The sequence below is a fragment of the Paralichthys olivaceus genome, chromosome 3 (assembly GCF_024713975.1).
Source record: "Paralichthys olivaceus isolate ysfri-2021 chromosome 3, ASM2471397v2, whole genome shotgun sequence".
NCBI classification, from domain to species: domain Eukaryota; kingdom Metazoa; phylum Chordata; class Actinopteri; order Pleuronectiformes; family Paralichthyidae; genus Paralichthys; species Paralichthys olivaceus.
In genome coordinates, this window is record NC_091095.1 from 10,535,018 (window position 1) to 10,551,159 (window position 16,142).

At 40.4% G+C, this 16,142-nt stretch overlaps 1 protein-coding gene across 2 annotated transcripts; it reads left to right on the forward strand.

Annotated features, from left to right (window-relative positions):
- The first annotated feature begins 7,049 nt into the window (after positions 1–7,049).
- pfn2b (profilin 2b) lies at positions 7,050–15,365 on the forward strand. 2 transcript variants are annotated; one of them, XM_020081083.2, is made up of 3 exons: positions 7,050–7,415; positions 10,740–10,932; positions 13,082–13,479. In XM_020081083.2, the coding sequence occupies exons 1-3, from the start codon at positions 7,287–7,289 to the stop codon at positions 13,177–13,179; spliced, it is 420 nt and encodes a 139-aa protein (XP_019936642.1). In that variant the 5' UTR covers positions 7,050–7,286; the 3' UTR covers positions 13,180–13,479. The 2 variants fall into 2 exon arrangements, with proteins under 2 accessions (XP_019936642.1, XP_019936640.2); XM_020081081.2 differs by lacking the exon at positions 13,082–13,479 and adding an exon at positions 13,486–15,365 and having other exon boundaries at positions 7,058–7,415.
- The last annotated feature ends 777 nt before the right edge of the window (positions 15,366–16,142 follow it).

A 16,142-nucleotide genomic window follows, 5' to 3' on the forward strand; every position in this document is an offset into this window, starting at 1 on the left:
TATAAAAATGGCTCATTTTTGGGTAAAGAAAACAACAATTCATAGAATTTAGATGAAACTAAATTCAATTTCTGCCCATAGATTTCTTTCAGCTAAATCTTACACCCTGAACCTTTAAATACGTTTTTGATGCTGTAATGGTGAAATGTCATGATTGACAGCTAAGACTCACCCGCAATTCGTCGAGCATGTGCATTAGTGGGATCCATCCCCCAATTGCTGCTGCACAGATGTCATCGGTGCGAGGTGACGGCGCTCGTGTCTGGGATATGTTGGCTTCGTTTTTGGATTAAGGGAGGAAGTGGAGATGCATCGTCCATCTTCATTTACAGTCTTTGCCTGAAACTGAGATGAATATGCTCAAATAAATCTGACAGCCTCTCCAGTTCTCAAAGACAAATCCTAATTTTAATTTGAAAGAGGCTGTGACATGAATAGTTAACACATACTTGTTTTGAGGCTCATGTCAGAAACATGAGAATCTCAGACTATAACTAATGATTAAGTAATGCATTTTGTTGTGTGTGTTTTGATTAAAGATCTGTTTGCCTCCTCAACACAGACGGATACAGTAGAACAGTGATTCATTGTGTCTGTGGTGCCTGATGGACTTTACCTTTTGCTTGTATGGAACATCAGGTACTGTAAATACTTTACCACAGAGGCAAGGTGGTTTTCAAACATGTCAGAGGAAACAGGCAGTAAACAAAGAGAACAGCACCACCTACAGAGACTCAACATTTACATCAGAAGAGAAGAATATGAAGAAAACAACAGGTAGACTGACAGGTACATTTCTTTGTAGTGCTGAGTACAGCAGCCAGCAGTGATGATGGAGACAAGACCTGAGGAATTCCAACGTCTCAGATGACGGCATACATGCCAGTGTACATTCCAGGCTTATACAGTGTGTTTGTACTATGAGGACAGTCTAACTGTTGGCAGGAATCTGTATTTCTGGGAAAGCTGTACCGACTAAAAGGATAATGGTACTTTAGCTATTTTTATATCCACCAAAGAAGTTATGTTTTCGTCTCTGTTTGCTGGTTAGTCTGTTGTTATTTAGCCAGATTATGGAAAAACAACTCAATCGTGAATTTATTGGTGCAAAATTTGTCTTCACTTTATAATATAATAATTCACAGATCTTGATAAAAAAAAAACAAGCATGGACTGATATTTGTGAGATTTAGTGAATTTAAATGTGGTTTCACAAGGGGACTGTTGGGCCTTGGTGGAGGTATGGGCTCTGCTGAGTGCCATTCTAGTTTGAAGTCTCTGTTTACCAGGGCTCATGAGAAACACCACCCCTCTCAAATTCATACTTTGAGACTTTGACATGAAGCTGGAAATCCCTCTCTGTATCTCTGTTAATGATAAACACAGCCACGTTTTACCCTAATTTAGAATTGACTGGATCAAACACACTGCAGAGTTATACTCACATGATAGGAAACATCTTAAAGACAAAGTTAAGAGACACTTGGAGTGAAACTGAAAATGTCACTCACTTCATCGTTGAATCCATCCATGAATCGTAACTATTCATCTGCGAAGAACAGTGGGCCTTTATCTCCCCTCTGTACATTATCATACCACATTGCCAGCATAAGTAGGACTGGATGTACAGTCGCTTGTTACCCTGCAGAGAAAAACAGCCCTGTCCTTCCTGTCATGAATAAAAATGTAGATTTTACACCAAAAAGTTGAATCCGGTTAAAAACTCCAGATGAAATGGCTTTGTCGAGTGCTTTAGAGAATTTGAAATGAAATCAGTGGATCTCATTTGTCTTTGGACTTCTCCAGGGAATTGTGGGTGTTGGATGATCCACATTCCTAAAGTATTTTTTATGAGGAGTTCAGGGAAAAGGAGGTTAATAAAACAAGAGGAAGAAGAGGAAACAACAACAGCAGGCACAGTGTCATGGCTGAGGCTGAGGATGTGCTTCTACTAAACAGCTCTTGACATAATGAATAAATGGATAACTTATTAAAGGTGCAGCTCAGCACTTTGACAAATAGGGGTTTTATTGACAAATCAGTGGTGATAACTTCTTTATCTTCATAAGACAATGGAGGTGATAAATGGGAGCCAAACCAAGGAGATTGTGTTGTCACCCTTGTCCATTTGTTTGTGAACAAGATTACACAAAAACTACTGGATGGGTTTTAGCATTGCAAGAGTGTTTTTCAACATTTTCATCGATTTCTCAGAAAATTATCCATCGAGCTGGATGAAAGAACTGATATTTATGAGTGTGTACAATTTTTGCAGAGAAAAATCTGGATGTCTAGAATTTAAATGTGGTTTCATAAGGGAACTTTGCATAGAGTCTTCGAGTGCAATTCTAGTCAGCGTGTCTTGACTTTACATATAAGCTCACCTTGTGTGTGTGTGTGTGTGTGTTTGCGTCATAACAATGTGTTTTTACATACCCTCCATATTGCGTGTCTATGCACATGAGAACGAAAAACGTGTGTGTGCTTTTCAGAGTAATTTGCATGTGTGTGACATCCACACGTTGCAGTCATGATCAATGGGGGTGTGGATTCCGTAGCAGGGGGGTCAGGGGCTTCTGAAAAGACTGCCTTATTGTGCGTCCCGCTGTGTCTAACACATGAAGACTGACTCTACTGACGGTGCAGATGGACGACTTTTGATCTCCCCTGCTGACCCTATTCAGGGGTCAAAGGTCACTGCAGCCGTGATTGTCACATGTTTTATCCCATGTTGCCATTGACAGAAGATAGGTTATCGAAACATGATGATGGTTTTCAGGCTCAGCTCAGACCTTGTTGAGTAAATATCCTTCACAAACATTCCTGAAGGGACACTTATCATGTGTCCTGTAAAGAACTAATGAAACTGTTTCTGACATCTCATCTGTCAAAGCTTGTTCTTTCCACTGTATCTCTCAAATGTTCTGGATGTGTGCATCCTTTGAGCCCCCCCTCACCCTTCCAGCCTTGACGACTATTGATTTCCTTTGTGTGTGTGTGTGACGGGGCCTGGGACCTGGAGAGCAGAGCAGAGACATTTTCCAGGAACAGAGAAGCGCCAGTGCTCCATCTTCCATCTTCCATACCTGCTGCTGCTCAATATTTAATGCACTGTGCCCGAGCCACACATGGATGAAATGACAAAGGAAAGCTGTGTTTTTTTTAATCCTGGGTTATTTTTCAAAATTCTCTGAGTAACACTGGTGAACCTGTGCCTACCTTTACCCAGAATTCCTCTATATTAGCTCTGACGTTGATTTACAACAGCATCACTCATCCTTATCAAATACAGAGTTAAAAATTGATGAAGTTAAAAATATATGCTGAGATCATGTATGTAAACTCTTCTTCATATGCCCCAAGGAGGAATGTTTATTTAGAGATACATCTTATCAAATATGCACCATATCGACCTATACCTGCTACAGTTAAAAATAGGTCCACTTCATCCTCCACCGATACGCAAGATAGAGAGTGAACCAGGGTCATGAATTAGTAATTTTGCCCAGTTGGGCTAAAAAAAATGGGCTGGATTTTGTTCAGGCTGTGAAAGACAAAGCCGAGCCTCCTGCAGAGTCATGGTTCAAATGAGGTCCACAGGCTAATAACCACAGGAACATCAAACCCTGTCAGGCAGCTGTGGATCTGACCTTCGACCTCTTTGCTTTTGACTGCTTTTAATATTGACTTACCCAAAATATAAGCTTATTCTACTCTTTGTACTCATTTTTTATTAGTATCTGGATTAGACATTGGCCTTGGAGGAGGAACACAGAGAAATGTCAAACAAGTAGAACATTTAAGGAATTTTAAGGATACTTTTTGTGACTTTCTGTTTTTAAAAAATACCATAAAATGATCAAATCAATAACAGATCCATGAGTCCAGCATACCTAATGTCACCTCACAGTCCCAGTTGTTGTCCAGAACCTATTTCAAAACCCATAAATGAACTACATCTTTAAGGTAGGTGACTTGTTTCATTATATCATACATAATGATGTGGATTATATTGATTTAACCTCACATACATAATCCTGCTGTACAGGAAACACTTAGCAGAGCACAGAATGTGTATGATTCCACTGAAAAGAAACATATTCAACCCCTATTTGAGTAACATTTGTTAGAGGCTACTGTTATAGGAAATCTCTTGTTGATTTTAGAGTGAAACTATATATTTGTTACCTATTTTTAATCATATTTAAGAGTTTTCAGTTGGAATGAATGGACTTTTCAGCCTAACGTCTTCCTCCAATCATTTGTTGTATCAAACAGCCTTAAATGTGGAAAGTATTTCTTTGTTTAACTCTTCGCCGTTCTGCATATGCAGCTGTGACATGGGTTCACAACTATGCAAGGCAGGTTTTATGGGGTCGCAGGCCATAAACATTAATAATACTGTGTGTCAGCAGCACCAGTGCAAAAGCACTCATTTTGCTTCCATCAAAACCTTTAACTTCCATGTTTGGTACTTCATCAGAAATGTTTGCTTGTGGGCACTAAGGAGGGCCCATGTGCTTGCAGGGCAACATGCACCTCAAGTTGTAAATCCCTGAGCGGACAGGAGGGCAACACTGTGAGGTGGTAGAGTCAGAGTGTTCACTTTACTGACGTCTTTCTCTTGAGCACTGCAAACTTTAGGGTTTGTGTTTTTCCAGTTCATTAAATCCAAACAGGTCAGTTTTAGTTTTAGCTTTGGTTCGTCTCTGTATCTCCATGACTCATGAGCAGGCGGAGTGGTTCGGCTCTGTGTGTGAGCGCACTGCTATTTTGACAGAGCCCAAGCACAAAACAGAGGTGGCCATGGAAACTGACGACATCCAATGAGAGAATAGAGTATGGGTGTGGTCAGCTGATGGACAAGTGTTCCTGTCCACTTCCTGCAGCCTGGTCAATGAATAACTTTGGGAGGGAGAGAGGGAGAGAATTCAGTTGAAGCCTCTGATTAAAGATTATCATGTCACATGATGCAGGACGTCAAGACTCAGGTGAAGCTGTGGGTATGAAAAAGTAAAAAACATAACCCCTGCAGGATCTGGCAATATGACCTGACTCTAAAGCTCAGACATTTTGACTACAATCGTTGAGTTTTTCACTAATTATTTATTTAAAGCTTATTGTTCCTTTTAAAGTGACAGCGAAAGGGGAGAGAACTAGAGAGGTTAAAGGATAACATGCAGTGAACGTGCAGTGAACATGCAGTGAACATGCAGGTGAATAACCAAATCACCCTGAGTCACTGATCAAAGCTCACTTCTTATTAACTGCAGATGTGGCTTTGATCAGAGTGTTTACACTTGTTCTTGTTCACCTGATCAATACAAGTGGGAATGTGTGAAACTGTATATAATGTTAACCAGGGTGCGTACAGTTGGAAAAGAGCCTGTGAACTTTGAAGGGGAGAGCAAACGTCCCTAAAAAAACCGCTGCAGCTTTTTTGAGACATATGAAATAAATAATTTTACATAACAGCTTAATTTTTTCAGTATTAACTCAAGGTGGAGACAGACAAAGCGTTATAAGATCATAAAATGTCATGTGGTCATCTGATTAGTTTCCATGGAGCAAACAAAAACAAACCTACATACAGTACACTGAGGCCTTGTGCTATGATATTGTCCCATAAAGGTCTCTGGTTCGATCCCACCACAGACAGATTGACATATGGAGTACTTCTCAGGTTCCCTTTGAGCAAATTGCTGCACTCTTACAGTTTTAACGTAATCATCACTGAAGGATATGATTTTGTTCTAAAAGTAGCGCAGCCAGGTTCTTTAGCAGTATTTATTAATATGCTCCACAATAAGCTTTAATTATTTTGTCCAAAACCATGGAAACATTGTGCTTTTATGTAGTATAGTATAGCATAGTTTGCTTATGTTGGTGATAGCATCCTTGTGTGAATTCATATTTTTATAATAATTCCTTAATGAATAGTGGTTTTATTATATAAATGTTTTTACCACTATTTTGTTACATCCGTACAGTTAATTTATTCGAATTTCTGAGGTCTTGTTTTTGTTTTATTTGTCTTTTTTAATAAACTATTTTTATTTATTCAAGGCCTCTTCTTTATCTATAGCTGAGTGAATAGAACTGGATTTTTGTGACTTTCCTCTTAATGTAATATCAAATATATCTCCATAAAAAAAGTATTCATCAGTTTAGTGACACTTGATATAACTTAACAATAAAGAGGTTTATCCCAAACTAAAATTGAAGTACAGGGCATAAATATATACGACACCCATCCATGCTGTTCATTCAAGTTATGTGCTCAGCTTAAAATTTAAATGTTCAAACAAAGAGATGAAAATATTATCTCTACAACATAATTTTAAATGTGACAGCCTCAAAGGATTTCACGGACTAGGATGTTTTTTAATAAATATTTGATTCTATTTTAATTGTATCAATGCCTAACACGTCTTCACTAAATTACAACAGCTGATCCTGTCATGACTTATTGACCTTTTCTTCTCCCTTTTTCAAAGAGGTAGTGATACCAACTATTGCAAATCTTTCATATGACAAACCATAAATAGTAATGACTTGGCTAACACTGCTGACTGTGGCCATGAAGGAAGAATTGGGCCAGCTGATGAAAATGGCCTGTAGCAAACACATGAATCTTAAATCAAGAACTGGATAAAACTGCATTGAGACGTGAAAATACAGGAGTGAGATCTAACAAAAGAGGAGGCAGCTTATGTTCACTTCAGAGATCATCATGGGGTAAAAAAAACTAACTGTACCAAACTATTTCACTGAACATATAATGACATATCTTGCTACAGTTGCTTTCACACTTAAATCATAGTCTGAAACAATGACTTGGTTCTGTTTTGCTGGTATTCATCTGTTCTGATGGGTTTAACTGTGATAAATACACATGTTAATGAGACAACATAGAGGCTTTTTAGGTAAAAAGCAGATTTTTGATGCACCGGAGAGAAAAAATAGTCTGTCTCGATTATGGCTATAGTGGTCGAGCGTGATGTATTCCTCCGCGGCGCACTATATCATGCAATGGCAGCGCGGCGAACAACGACCCGGGCGGAGGGATTTAGCGAGGACTACACCCAAGCGCCTGTCCGATCGCAGCGGCTCCTCTTCGTTGCTGAGACCAGAAGAAAGCCGGGACGTGACGGAGCCGGGGGGGTTTTACTTGCTGGAGGCCCGTTAGACCACCGATAAATTCCGCTTCCTCTCAGTGTCCTCGTCGCTCGAGAGACGTTTGTGACCCAACGCACCCGCTTCATCCTAGAACTAATTCCACCAACATGTCCTGGCAAAGCTACGTGGACAACCTGATGGCTGATGGCAGCTGCCAGGACGCGGCCATTGTTGGATACACAGACGCCAAATACGTCTGGGCATCGTTTGTCGGCGGTACATTTGCCAACATTACGGTCAGTATACTGTTATTTGTCTGCCTGGGGTCACATGGGGAGGGGGGAGGTGAGCTTCGTGCATGCCGGTGCGCTTGTCTGCATAGCCGGGCCTTGTTGAATGGGGACAAGGCGAGTGTGGTACACATGGTATCCGGTGGTCTCACACAAGATGCATTGGCACGTATGCACCACTGCCTGTTAATCTTTCACCGCCCTGACATATTGTCCCCTTTTCCATTGATTGTAACACATTTGAATTTACTTTTAATTTCCATTCATCTATAAGTGACCACAGGGGAGAGTGGTTGTAGTGAACCCAAGCCTGTGGTACCGGTACCGCGAACGCGAGCTAAAGGGGCTATCTTAGCTTGGCTAGCAGGCTAACTAGCGTTAACCGGCCGCGTTCGCCTGATACCGACCAGAGCCCGCAGCCAGTTTCTAGAATCCAGTCTGTACACATTTGGAGTAAAATGCTAGTCTTGATTATCGTCATTTAATTTCAAACCCTCTTATTCGCAGTGATCTTTGACTCGTGCAGACAAGGCCCTCCACTAGCACCGTGGGTTAATATTAACATTGATTAGCTCTCCAGCTGACGGTTAGCTCAAATCAGGCCGGTCATCCCTTCTGTAAAATCGTTAACAGCTAACGCAAATAGCGCAGCAGAGTAAGTGGAGCTCACGCGTTCCCCCGGCTCTGTCCAGCCTGGAGTCGGTCTCAGGGTTTTTTTTTTCTTCCTATTCGTCTTCTGTGAATCACACTGCCGCTACCGCCCCTTATTTTCCAAGATGGCGGACACACTCCCGGTTTCTTATTCATTTTGTTCACGGAGGCTAATCGAGCCGTCTGGTCCTCGGTGAACATGTGCAGCAGCAACAGTGCCGACATTTCACACCCGGATTCACAACGTCCGCTAAAGCTAACACGTTCCAACACGACACGATCACAGCATGCGGGTTATTATCCGTAAATAGCAGCTTGGTTTAAACAATCGTTCACGGAGATTCATCGAGCCTCCATTTTGTGTCTTAAATAAATTGTTGGTCAGGGGTTTAAACGTTGGGTGAATGTATAAGTCACGTGGATTTAATCGAGGTGTATTTATTTAGATTAAACTGGTCCCTGACCCGTGCTACAGGCGAGGGAGTCGCTGTTGGCTAACGGGACTTGGGAGTGTCCTCCTGGGGCTTATGTGTGTGTCTCGATGTCCTCTGAAGACTCAGCACATGGACATTAGATTTTTTTTTTGTCAATGTGAATAAATGCTCTATTTGCAGCTTACAGCCTTCATGCTAATAGCTTAAGCCAGCCGGGTATTTGTTCGATCTCAGTGATTTAAATTATAATTTGCTTTCGAATGAGAAGTTGAACACATTGTGTGTGTGCGTGCGTGTAATTTCATTGCAAGTTTTATTTAGGGGTCAGACAAATGATGGGACCATCGTGTACACGTGTGTGTCCGGGCCCAGACACGGAGCTAGCCGTCATGCTAACGTTCACATGAGCGTGTGTGAGTTTTTTGTCTGGTTTCTTGTGTGCAGTGATTGTGCACTTCTTGAGTTGACGGGCGACGCCTTTTGTTCTGCATATTGGTTCAATGAAAGAAAAGAGCTCGGTCTCGTTAAACATGTTTTCAGTTGTGGTCAAATACATTTTATACACGTTTCTGGTAAACTGCAGCGATCATAAAAAGTGGAATATAGACAGCAGTCTGACTTTAAAGAAAGTTTCGGAGTTTTTTCTGGTCGGCAGCAGTGGGCCTCTGAGATTTCAGGACTTCATGGTATAATAGAGGCAGCACATGTCTTTCAGCAGTCTGTGCTTTCATTTGTCAAAGTCCTGATAATCTGTCAATACTAATTACAAAGGGAGGGGGGGAACTCTTCAAATTACACCTTTTCTTTGAGACTGGTTTATTTACACTTTGTTCAATGAAGGTAAAGTGATGTTATGCTTTATGCAGTAAACTAATGCACTTGAGAACTTTGGGCTATATTTGTAAATGAAAGTCAACTTTCTTAGTTTAGAAACACTTGGTAAAGTGTTGAATTATGGTCTTAGCCCTCAATCACACCATGCTGCCCGTTTCTTATTTGACATTCATTGTACCTGCTTTTACGTCTTAGTCTTGACTAAAGCGGTTCGTTTGACTCTTAAGATCTGTCCAGTTGTTTCATACTTGTTTTTTTTTGGATGATATGCATTTTATGTAAAAAAAATAAAATAATTTAAATATAAAGAGATAAGACCTCAGGACTTTGTTATATTTTAAAGCCGTTTACCGACGTGACCTGTCGGTCAAATCCAGAGATTTGGCTACAGAGTTACCTTTCACACATGCACAACACAGCCGGAGGTTTTCTGCACAGACACGTTCACAGCAACGTCAAATCCTCCACTTTAATCACCCGGGGATATTAGTTTTCACTTTAGAAGTGTCACGCACGCACACACGCACAATTGCTGATCACCTGCTGTATTCACACATTAAATTCTCCTGGATTTCTACAGGGTTTATACTAGAAGAAAGTCTCTCTGACATATGCGTTCACACATGAACCTCCTCTGGAGGAAATGGGGAGGAACTGCAGAGTTCAGTGCCTATCTGCAAGCAGTTTAGGATGTGGGCCTTAGTTCAGTGGTACTTTCTGGTGTACCCCCTTTAGAAGCCAAACAAGTTCACCCGTACCATTTTCATCGATCATTAACAATTACAGTGGAAGAAATTGATAAAGGATCCAAGATTGCTTTGAATCGAGGTCAGCAGAATAAACAAACTATGATATTCATTCAGCTTTTAAGATTGTGCCTATATTTTTCTCCCTGACCCACCAGTGGCTCTTTGACTTCTTATGGGGGGGGCTGCCCCTTGATTTTAGGAACACTGCCTTAGTTTTTCAGTTGAAAGATTTCTAATTTGGTAATTATTAATGCCTTTTGTGTACTTTGTGATGTTCTAGTCTAAAAGACCAAGACTACATTTAAAAAGTTGCACATAAATGTAAATGTGGACACCCCACAGATCAATGTCAGGAGATTTTTCTTTTTACTGCATGGTTTATAAAATCTTAAGATGTATACATGATGGAAAAACTCAACACTTCAGAGTTGATGTTTGTGTGGGGGACAAAGAATTTGAGAGCTGAGGCAGAGGATTTGTTTTTGAGTAGCACTTAATGATTTTCAAAAAGCTGTAGTGCCCTCATTTGTAGTGATAATTAAAAATGTGCAAATCCCAAAGGGAATAATCAAGAGTCTCTCTCAAATGTATACATTTGTTTTCTGCTTGAAGATTGACAGATGTACATGTACCTGACTTCTTGCTTCTGCCTTTTTTTCTAGCCTGAAGAAATTGACGTGTTAATAGGAAAGGACCGAGAGGGATTCTTCACCAGTGGGATGACCTTAGGTGTTAAAAAATGCTCCGTAATCAGAGACAGTCTCCACATTGATGGCGACTGGACAATGGACATCCGGACAAAGAGTCAAGGCGGAGAGCCAACATACAACGTTTCTGTAGGCAAAGCTGGCAAAGGTGAGCGACGCATTTAGCATTGTTCTCCACATCCATTTTAGTAGTGCTACACCGTAGCCTGCTTCGATATAGTACCATTAGATTATTATTTTTTTATACCTTGTGTTGTCAATGCATGTGGTATAGATCTTCAATGCACCTTTCCTCAATATATGACAAGTACAACTGTGAAAATATCTGACACACTGGATATTACATGTTTAAATATCAACTGATTCTTGAGCAGGAACAAGTGCATCTCAGCTTTTGTGTAGAAATATTCAGGCAGGTTGTTTTAAAGCTGAAGGTCAGATTTATTGCAATAGATACATTGGATTAAGGTTTAAAGGGCAATTTCCCTCATGCCAATAATGTCATTTGTAAACAGTTTACATTTTGTTGGGGAAATGTTAGTAGGGAGACATTATGTTAGTTAAACAGATCTCAAACCTATCATACCATTCTAGCAGTTTCCCTCTTTAATATTCATGCAGTGAATATTAATTAGTAAACTGGGTGTGGACTTATATGGAGCCATCTTTTCTATTTGTTAAGATATTTCAGTTTAACCCTTTCTGATTTGTTCCTGTAAGATTGCAACAAGAGTTGGGTCAAAGTTTAAACCTGCATTTTATCCTTTGGGGATAAATTTCAACAGCAAAGGGTTTTCAGTCAAATTGATTAGTTGGCTGTAACTTTATAAACTGGATGCCTATCATTCAGAGCAACAATACACCTGGTCCAGGGTCTGTGATATGCAGAGCTGACACTCTGACAAGAAGCCCCCCTCTTCCATATTAATGTTTATTACTCGTAATATGAAAACTCTGATTTGGTTCATATATTGTGAATTTAAAACTGTCAAAACAATAAAATGTGAGATTTTTGGGTGATCTCCCTTTTACGTTAGTCCTAATGAAATTACGTAGCAGTTTTTGTGTGACAATAAGAATGTAGGAGTCCCAACGTCCCATCTGGGGACTTGCCTGAGAGTTGTGCTATTTTTCATGTTGCCTGTATGGGCCCCAATGCCCCGTCCTCCCCACTTTACCCAGACACGACTAAAGCCCACAGGTGAGGCTGTAACTGACTATCTACATAAACTGTTCTTCCTCTTATGGCCAAGATTTTCTTAACACTTCCTGAACTGCATGCATCTTTCTCCTTCCTGTTTAACACAGCCCCCCTACCCCACCACAAACTTTGAATCTATTCCCCTGCTCACACGCTTCCACTGTTCTCCTGGTAAAATGCGTGTTCACACACTTGAGGATCTTACATGTATTGAGGAGAGGTACCACGGGCATGCTGCTGTATCCACGTCTGCTGCATCAGTGATGGCTGTTGGTCGTCTGTAGAGGCTTTACTGTCTTATTCTGTGCTGCTGGCATGGTGCATATTCATTAGTCAAATGAAACAATACCGGTCCTCAAGTGCAGTAAAGAACTGACACTACATCACAGCGATGCTCTACACCTCGCCACTTGATACTAATACCCAATAATTGAAAATATCTGATTTGGTAGCCATGTATTTTTAAATTTCTGACAAAATACAGGTCATGTAGACTGAATGGAATATTGTGGTTCTATACGTTTTGGAGGGAGTCTGGAAATGATGTATTGATTAATGACGATAGTTTTCTATTTTAACGGGACAATTTGAGAAACATTAACAATCTAGAACTGATTTTGAGGCGAAATATCTTTGTCTAACTTTGTACATTTAGCGAGTTTTGTTGTTTTTTTTCTATTACATGCATTTTACAAAACAAAAAAGATCTCCTCACCTGCAGAGTAGTGTAACTTAATGATGCTGCAGAGTCTTTTTAATTTGAAACGACTGTTGCAGGAGGAGTAGTCACATGGTGACACTCAGCCAGGGTGAACATGTTTATGCAGCTCAAGGTGAGAGAGGAAAGGTAACATAAAGTCCCATAGGACCCTAACCTGAGCAGGAACACTGTAATGTGATATGTCTTCACCACCAGCAGCACTGATAAGAAAATAAATGTCGAGCCTCGATACCTCTGCTCTGCTTGTTGTGCCATTGTCCTCTGTTGTCGCTGTCTTCTCGTGTGCCTGCTGCCTTTGGCTCTGTGCTCTTCTCTTTTCACTTGTGTGATCTCCACACCTCCTCTAAATGTCCCTTCTGTCTCTTTTTCTTTCAGTCTTGGTCTTGGTAATGGGCAAAGAAGGGGTCCATGGAGGCGGATTGAATAAGAAGGCATACTCGATGGCAAAATACTTGAGGGATTCAGGGTTTTAGTTTAGTTTTGACATAGCTTATGTGGCATAGTCGAGGGAGATAGAGAATAAAATGAGCAAAAAGGCAAACAAAAAAATACAAAACTTTAAAAGAACAGACAAAAAACAAATTACTGTCAAGACCATTTTCTCCCCTGAACAAAAAAATATCCCAGGAGCATTTCTAACGCAGCGCGGACTCTGTCCTCCACAGTGTAGCCCAACATTTAGCAAGGTGGCAATATATGAATAAAACGTACTTTCTTTTCTAGTCCTGCAATCTCCATGTCTGTTCATTTATTGTTTTTTTTCCTTTTGTGTACTCCAGCATTGGTTTTTGTCATGGGGAAGGAAGGTGTCCATGGAGGGCAGCTCAACAAGAAATCTTTTCAGATGGCTGAATACCTGAGGAAGTCTGGATACTAAAGCAGCCTGTACCCAGCCACCTAGCAGCTCACCCTTACCACCCTGTTGCATTTCACACAACTTCCAGTCCTAGTTGGTAGTTATGTTTTGTTTTTTTCTTTTACTTCTGCCTTCTCTCCTCCCCCATTTTTTTTTATCCCCCTTTATTTTTCATTGTCAACTATCCCTAACCTCCCCTCCCCCAAACACTTGTGCTGTGTCCTCTACCCCTTTTTAAGCACTATATAAGTTGATCCATAGATGAGCATGTTCCTAACAGGTTGTCATGACAAATCTATACTTAACCAAGACCAGCAAAAAAAAAAAAAGGATTCTGGCCAAACACTCTGACAATGAAGGCGTCAATTTGAAGTAGTTTTTTTTTGTCATGGTGCCCATAACCTAACCCCACCCTGAACCTGATCACACACACTCCCTCCCTGAGCAGCCAACGCCATTGGAGCACTTGAGCAGTAACCAAGCTCTTCATGTCTTCCTTTTTACCCCACGCCTCCACATCATGTCTGGGAGGGGAGACTGCGTGCATATCTTGGTCCACCGTCGTCCCCCACCCCTCTACACTCCAGCCAAAAATTCTCTTTCTCCCCCCCATGCCCTGTTTATCCCCCTAAACAGGTGGCACATTCAACCTCACAGGAGACTCATCTTCACCATTCAACTATTCTCTAGCCTCCCTCTCTTCCGATTCACTGCTCTGTCCTGAATGCATAGGGGTTTATTTGGGGCAGGGGGGTCATCCAGATGCTGGTAACCTCTCCTCCCAACATCACAACCTCCCCAACTACACAAAATCCCATGGACATTCCACAGTAACAACAGCTCAGGCACTTAAATCTGTTTTTGTTTGCCAGCTCCTGTAATATATATTTTTTCAATTTGTTTTATTTTGAAAGGCTGCCATTTTTCGGACAGTAGATAACCCAGCATATAACCACCTGGAGTATGTCCAGTTTGAAAATGTTTTTTTTCTTTTTATAGGACCAAGTGTAGTCGAAGCTCGGGTGTTTATACAATTGCTCTAAACCATGTGAAGGATGACCTCTAACTTTTTTTTTTTTTTTTTTCTGAAGGAAACACTAAGCAGACAGTTATACATTGTAATGGTTCAACTCTGAAGCTACAGGGGAGGTAAGGGTGGGAGTATCTGAAGTAAATGATCATGTTTTTTTTCTCGATTGTTTAGACAACAAACGACTGCATTTGTATAAACCCACTCTGTGTTGACAACTACAAAACTGTGGAATAAATTGCCTTCTACTCTATAGTCAACTGAGCTCTGGGGTACCACACAGTCTGTCCTCAGTCAGTACTGCTAACTGTAATGTCCAACTGAGGAAAACACTCAAACGTAGAAATGACACTCAATGGGAGATGGGATTGGTTGGAACAAAGACGCTCATGGTTGTCTTGTGGAAAACTTAACTGCAGAACCTGTGTATCCTGTGCCATAATGTAGAGAGATCTGTTGCTGTTGTAAGATGGATTTTACCCACTGTCCACTAAAGAGTCATGTCATTGGCACTTTTCTATTCTTTTTTTTTTGTCTAGCTTCAGCTCCACTGTTTAGGCCTTGTGGGATATATGTACTCATTAAAAAAAACCTGTTTCAAGCCCTGTTTGCAGATTTATGTTCATTTCCTTTTTTTCTTCACCACTTTTTTCTTACATCTGGGATTCAGTCTCTTTAATGCATTCAATTTCATATGCATCAAACCAAGAAATGCCATAAATTGATTTATCACCTTGTTTACAGAAAGATCAAATAAATTTATTCCAACCAGATCAAGTGTTTCCTGACATTTTTTTTTTCCGTCTCTTTACAGTAGCTCAGGGGAACGTTTGTATTTGCTTTCTTGCAGAGTCTGATGAGAAGTTCAATAGCATTTTCTATTGTCTTTCAAAGCTAAAGCTAGCAGCCTGTTAACTCAACATAGATTAAAAAAAAGTCGCACTAAAAATATTACAAGGTTTAACACTTTTAGGTAGATCTTATGTCAACGTTGATATAACATTATTTTTGTAAATTATGCTTCAAACTCCATCAGTAATCACTTGTACCTTTGACTTGACTGCGAATACGTCACCTTAATTATGGTAAAAAGTAAATTATTCTTAGATTCCTTATCAATAGACAATTAAACGTAAGACTTGAATGAAGAACATTGTACTTCTTTCAAGTTGAATTCATGACTGGTCTTAAAGTCTCAAATAACTTTGAAACTGGCAGAAATCCAGAACAAAGACCTGTCCAGACTTTGAGTGAAACCAGGAACCGCCTGGACTCAAATAAAAGCTGCAGGTTTTCATGAGACAGGCCACAAATGAAAAAAGTACTGTTCTTTGAGTTCAGTGATTGATGTATCTGCTGTAGTCAGACACAATTGTTCTCTGTTCTAACCTCTCAGGTTCAGAGTTTATTCTTGGCCTTCGACAGGTGACAAGACACATTCAAATCCATTTAGTAGCTGCTGCTCAAATCATGATCCTAAGCAGATGGGAGTTTTGGAACTAACTTGAAGATCTTACAGATATAGTGCTCAGAAAAACTTTGAACTATAA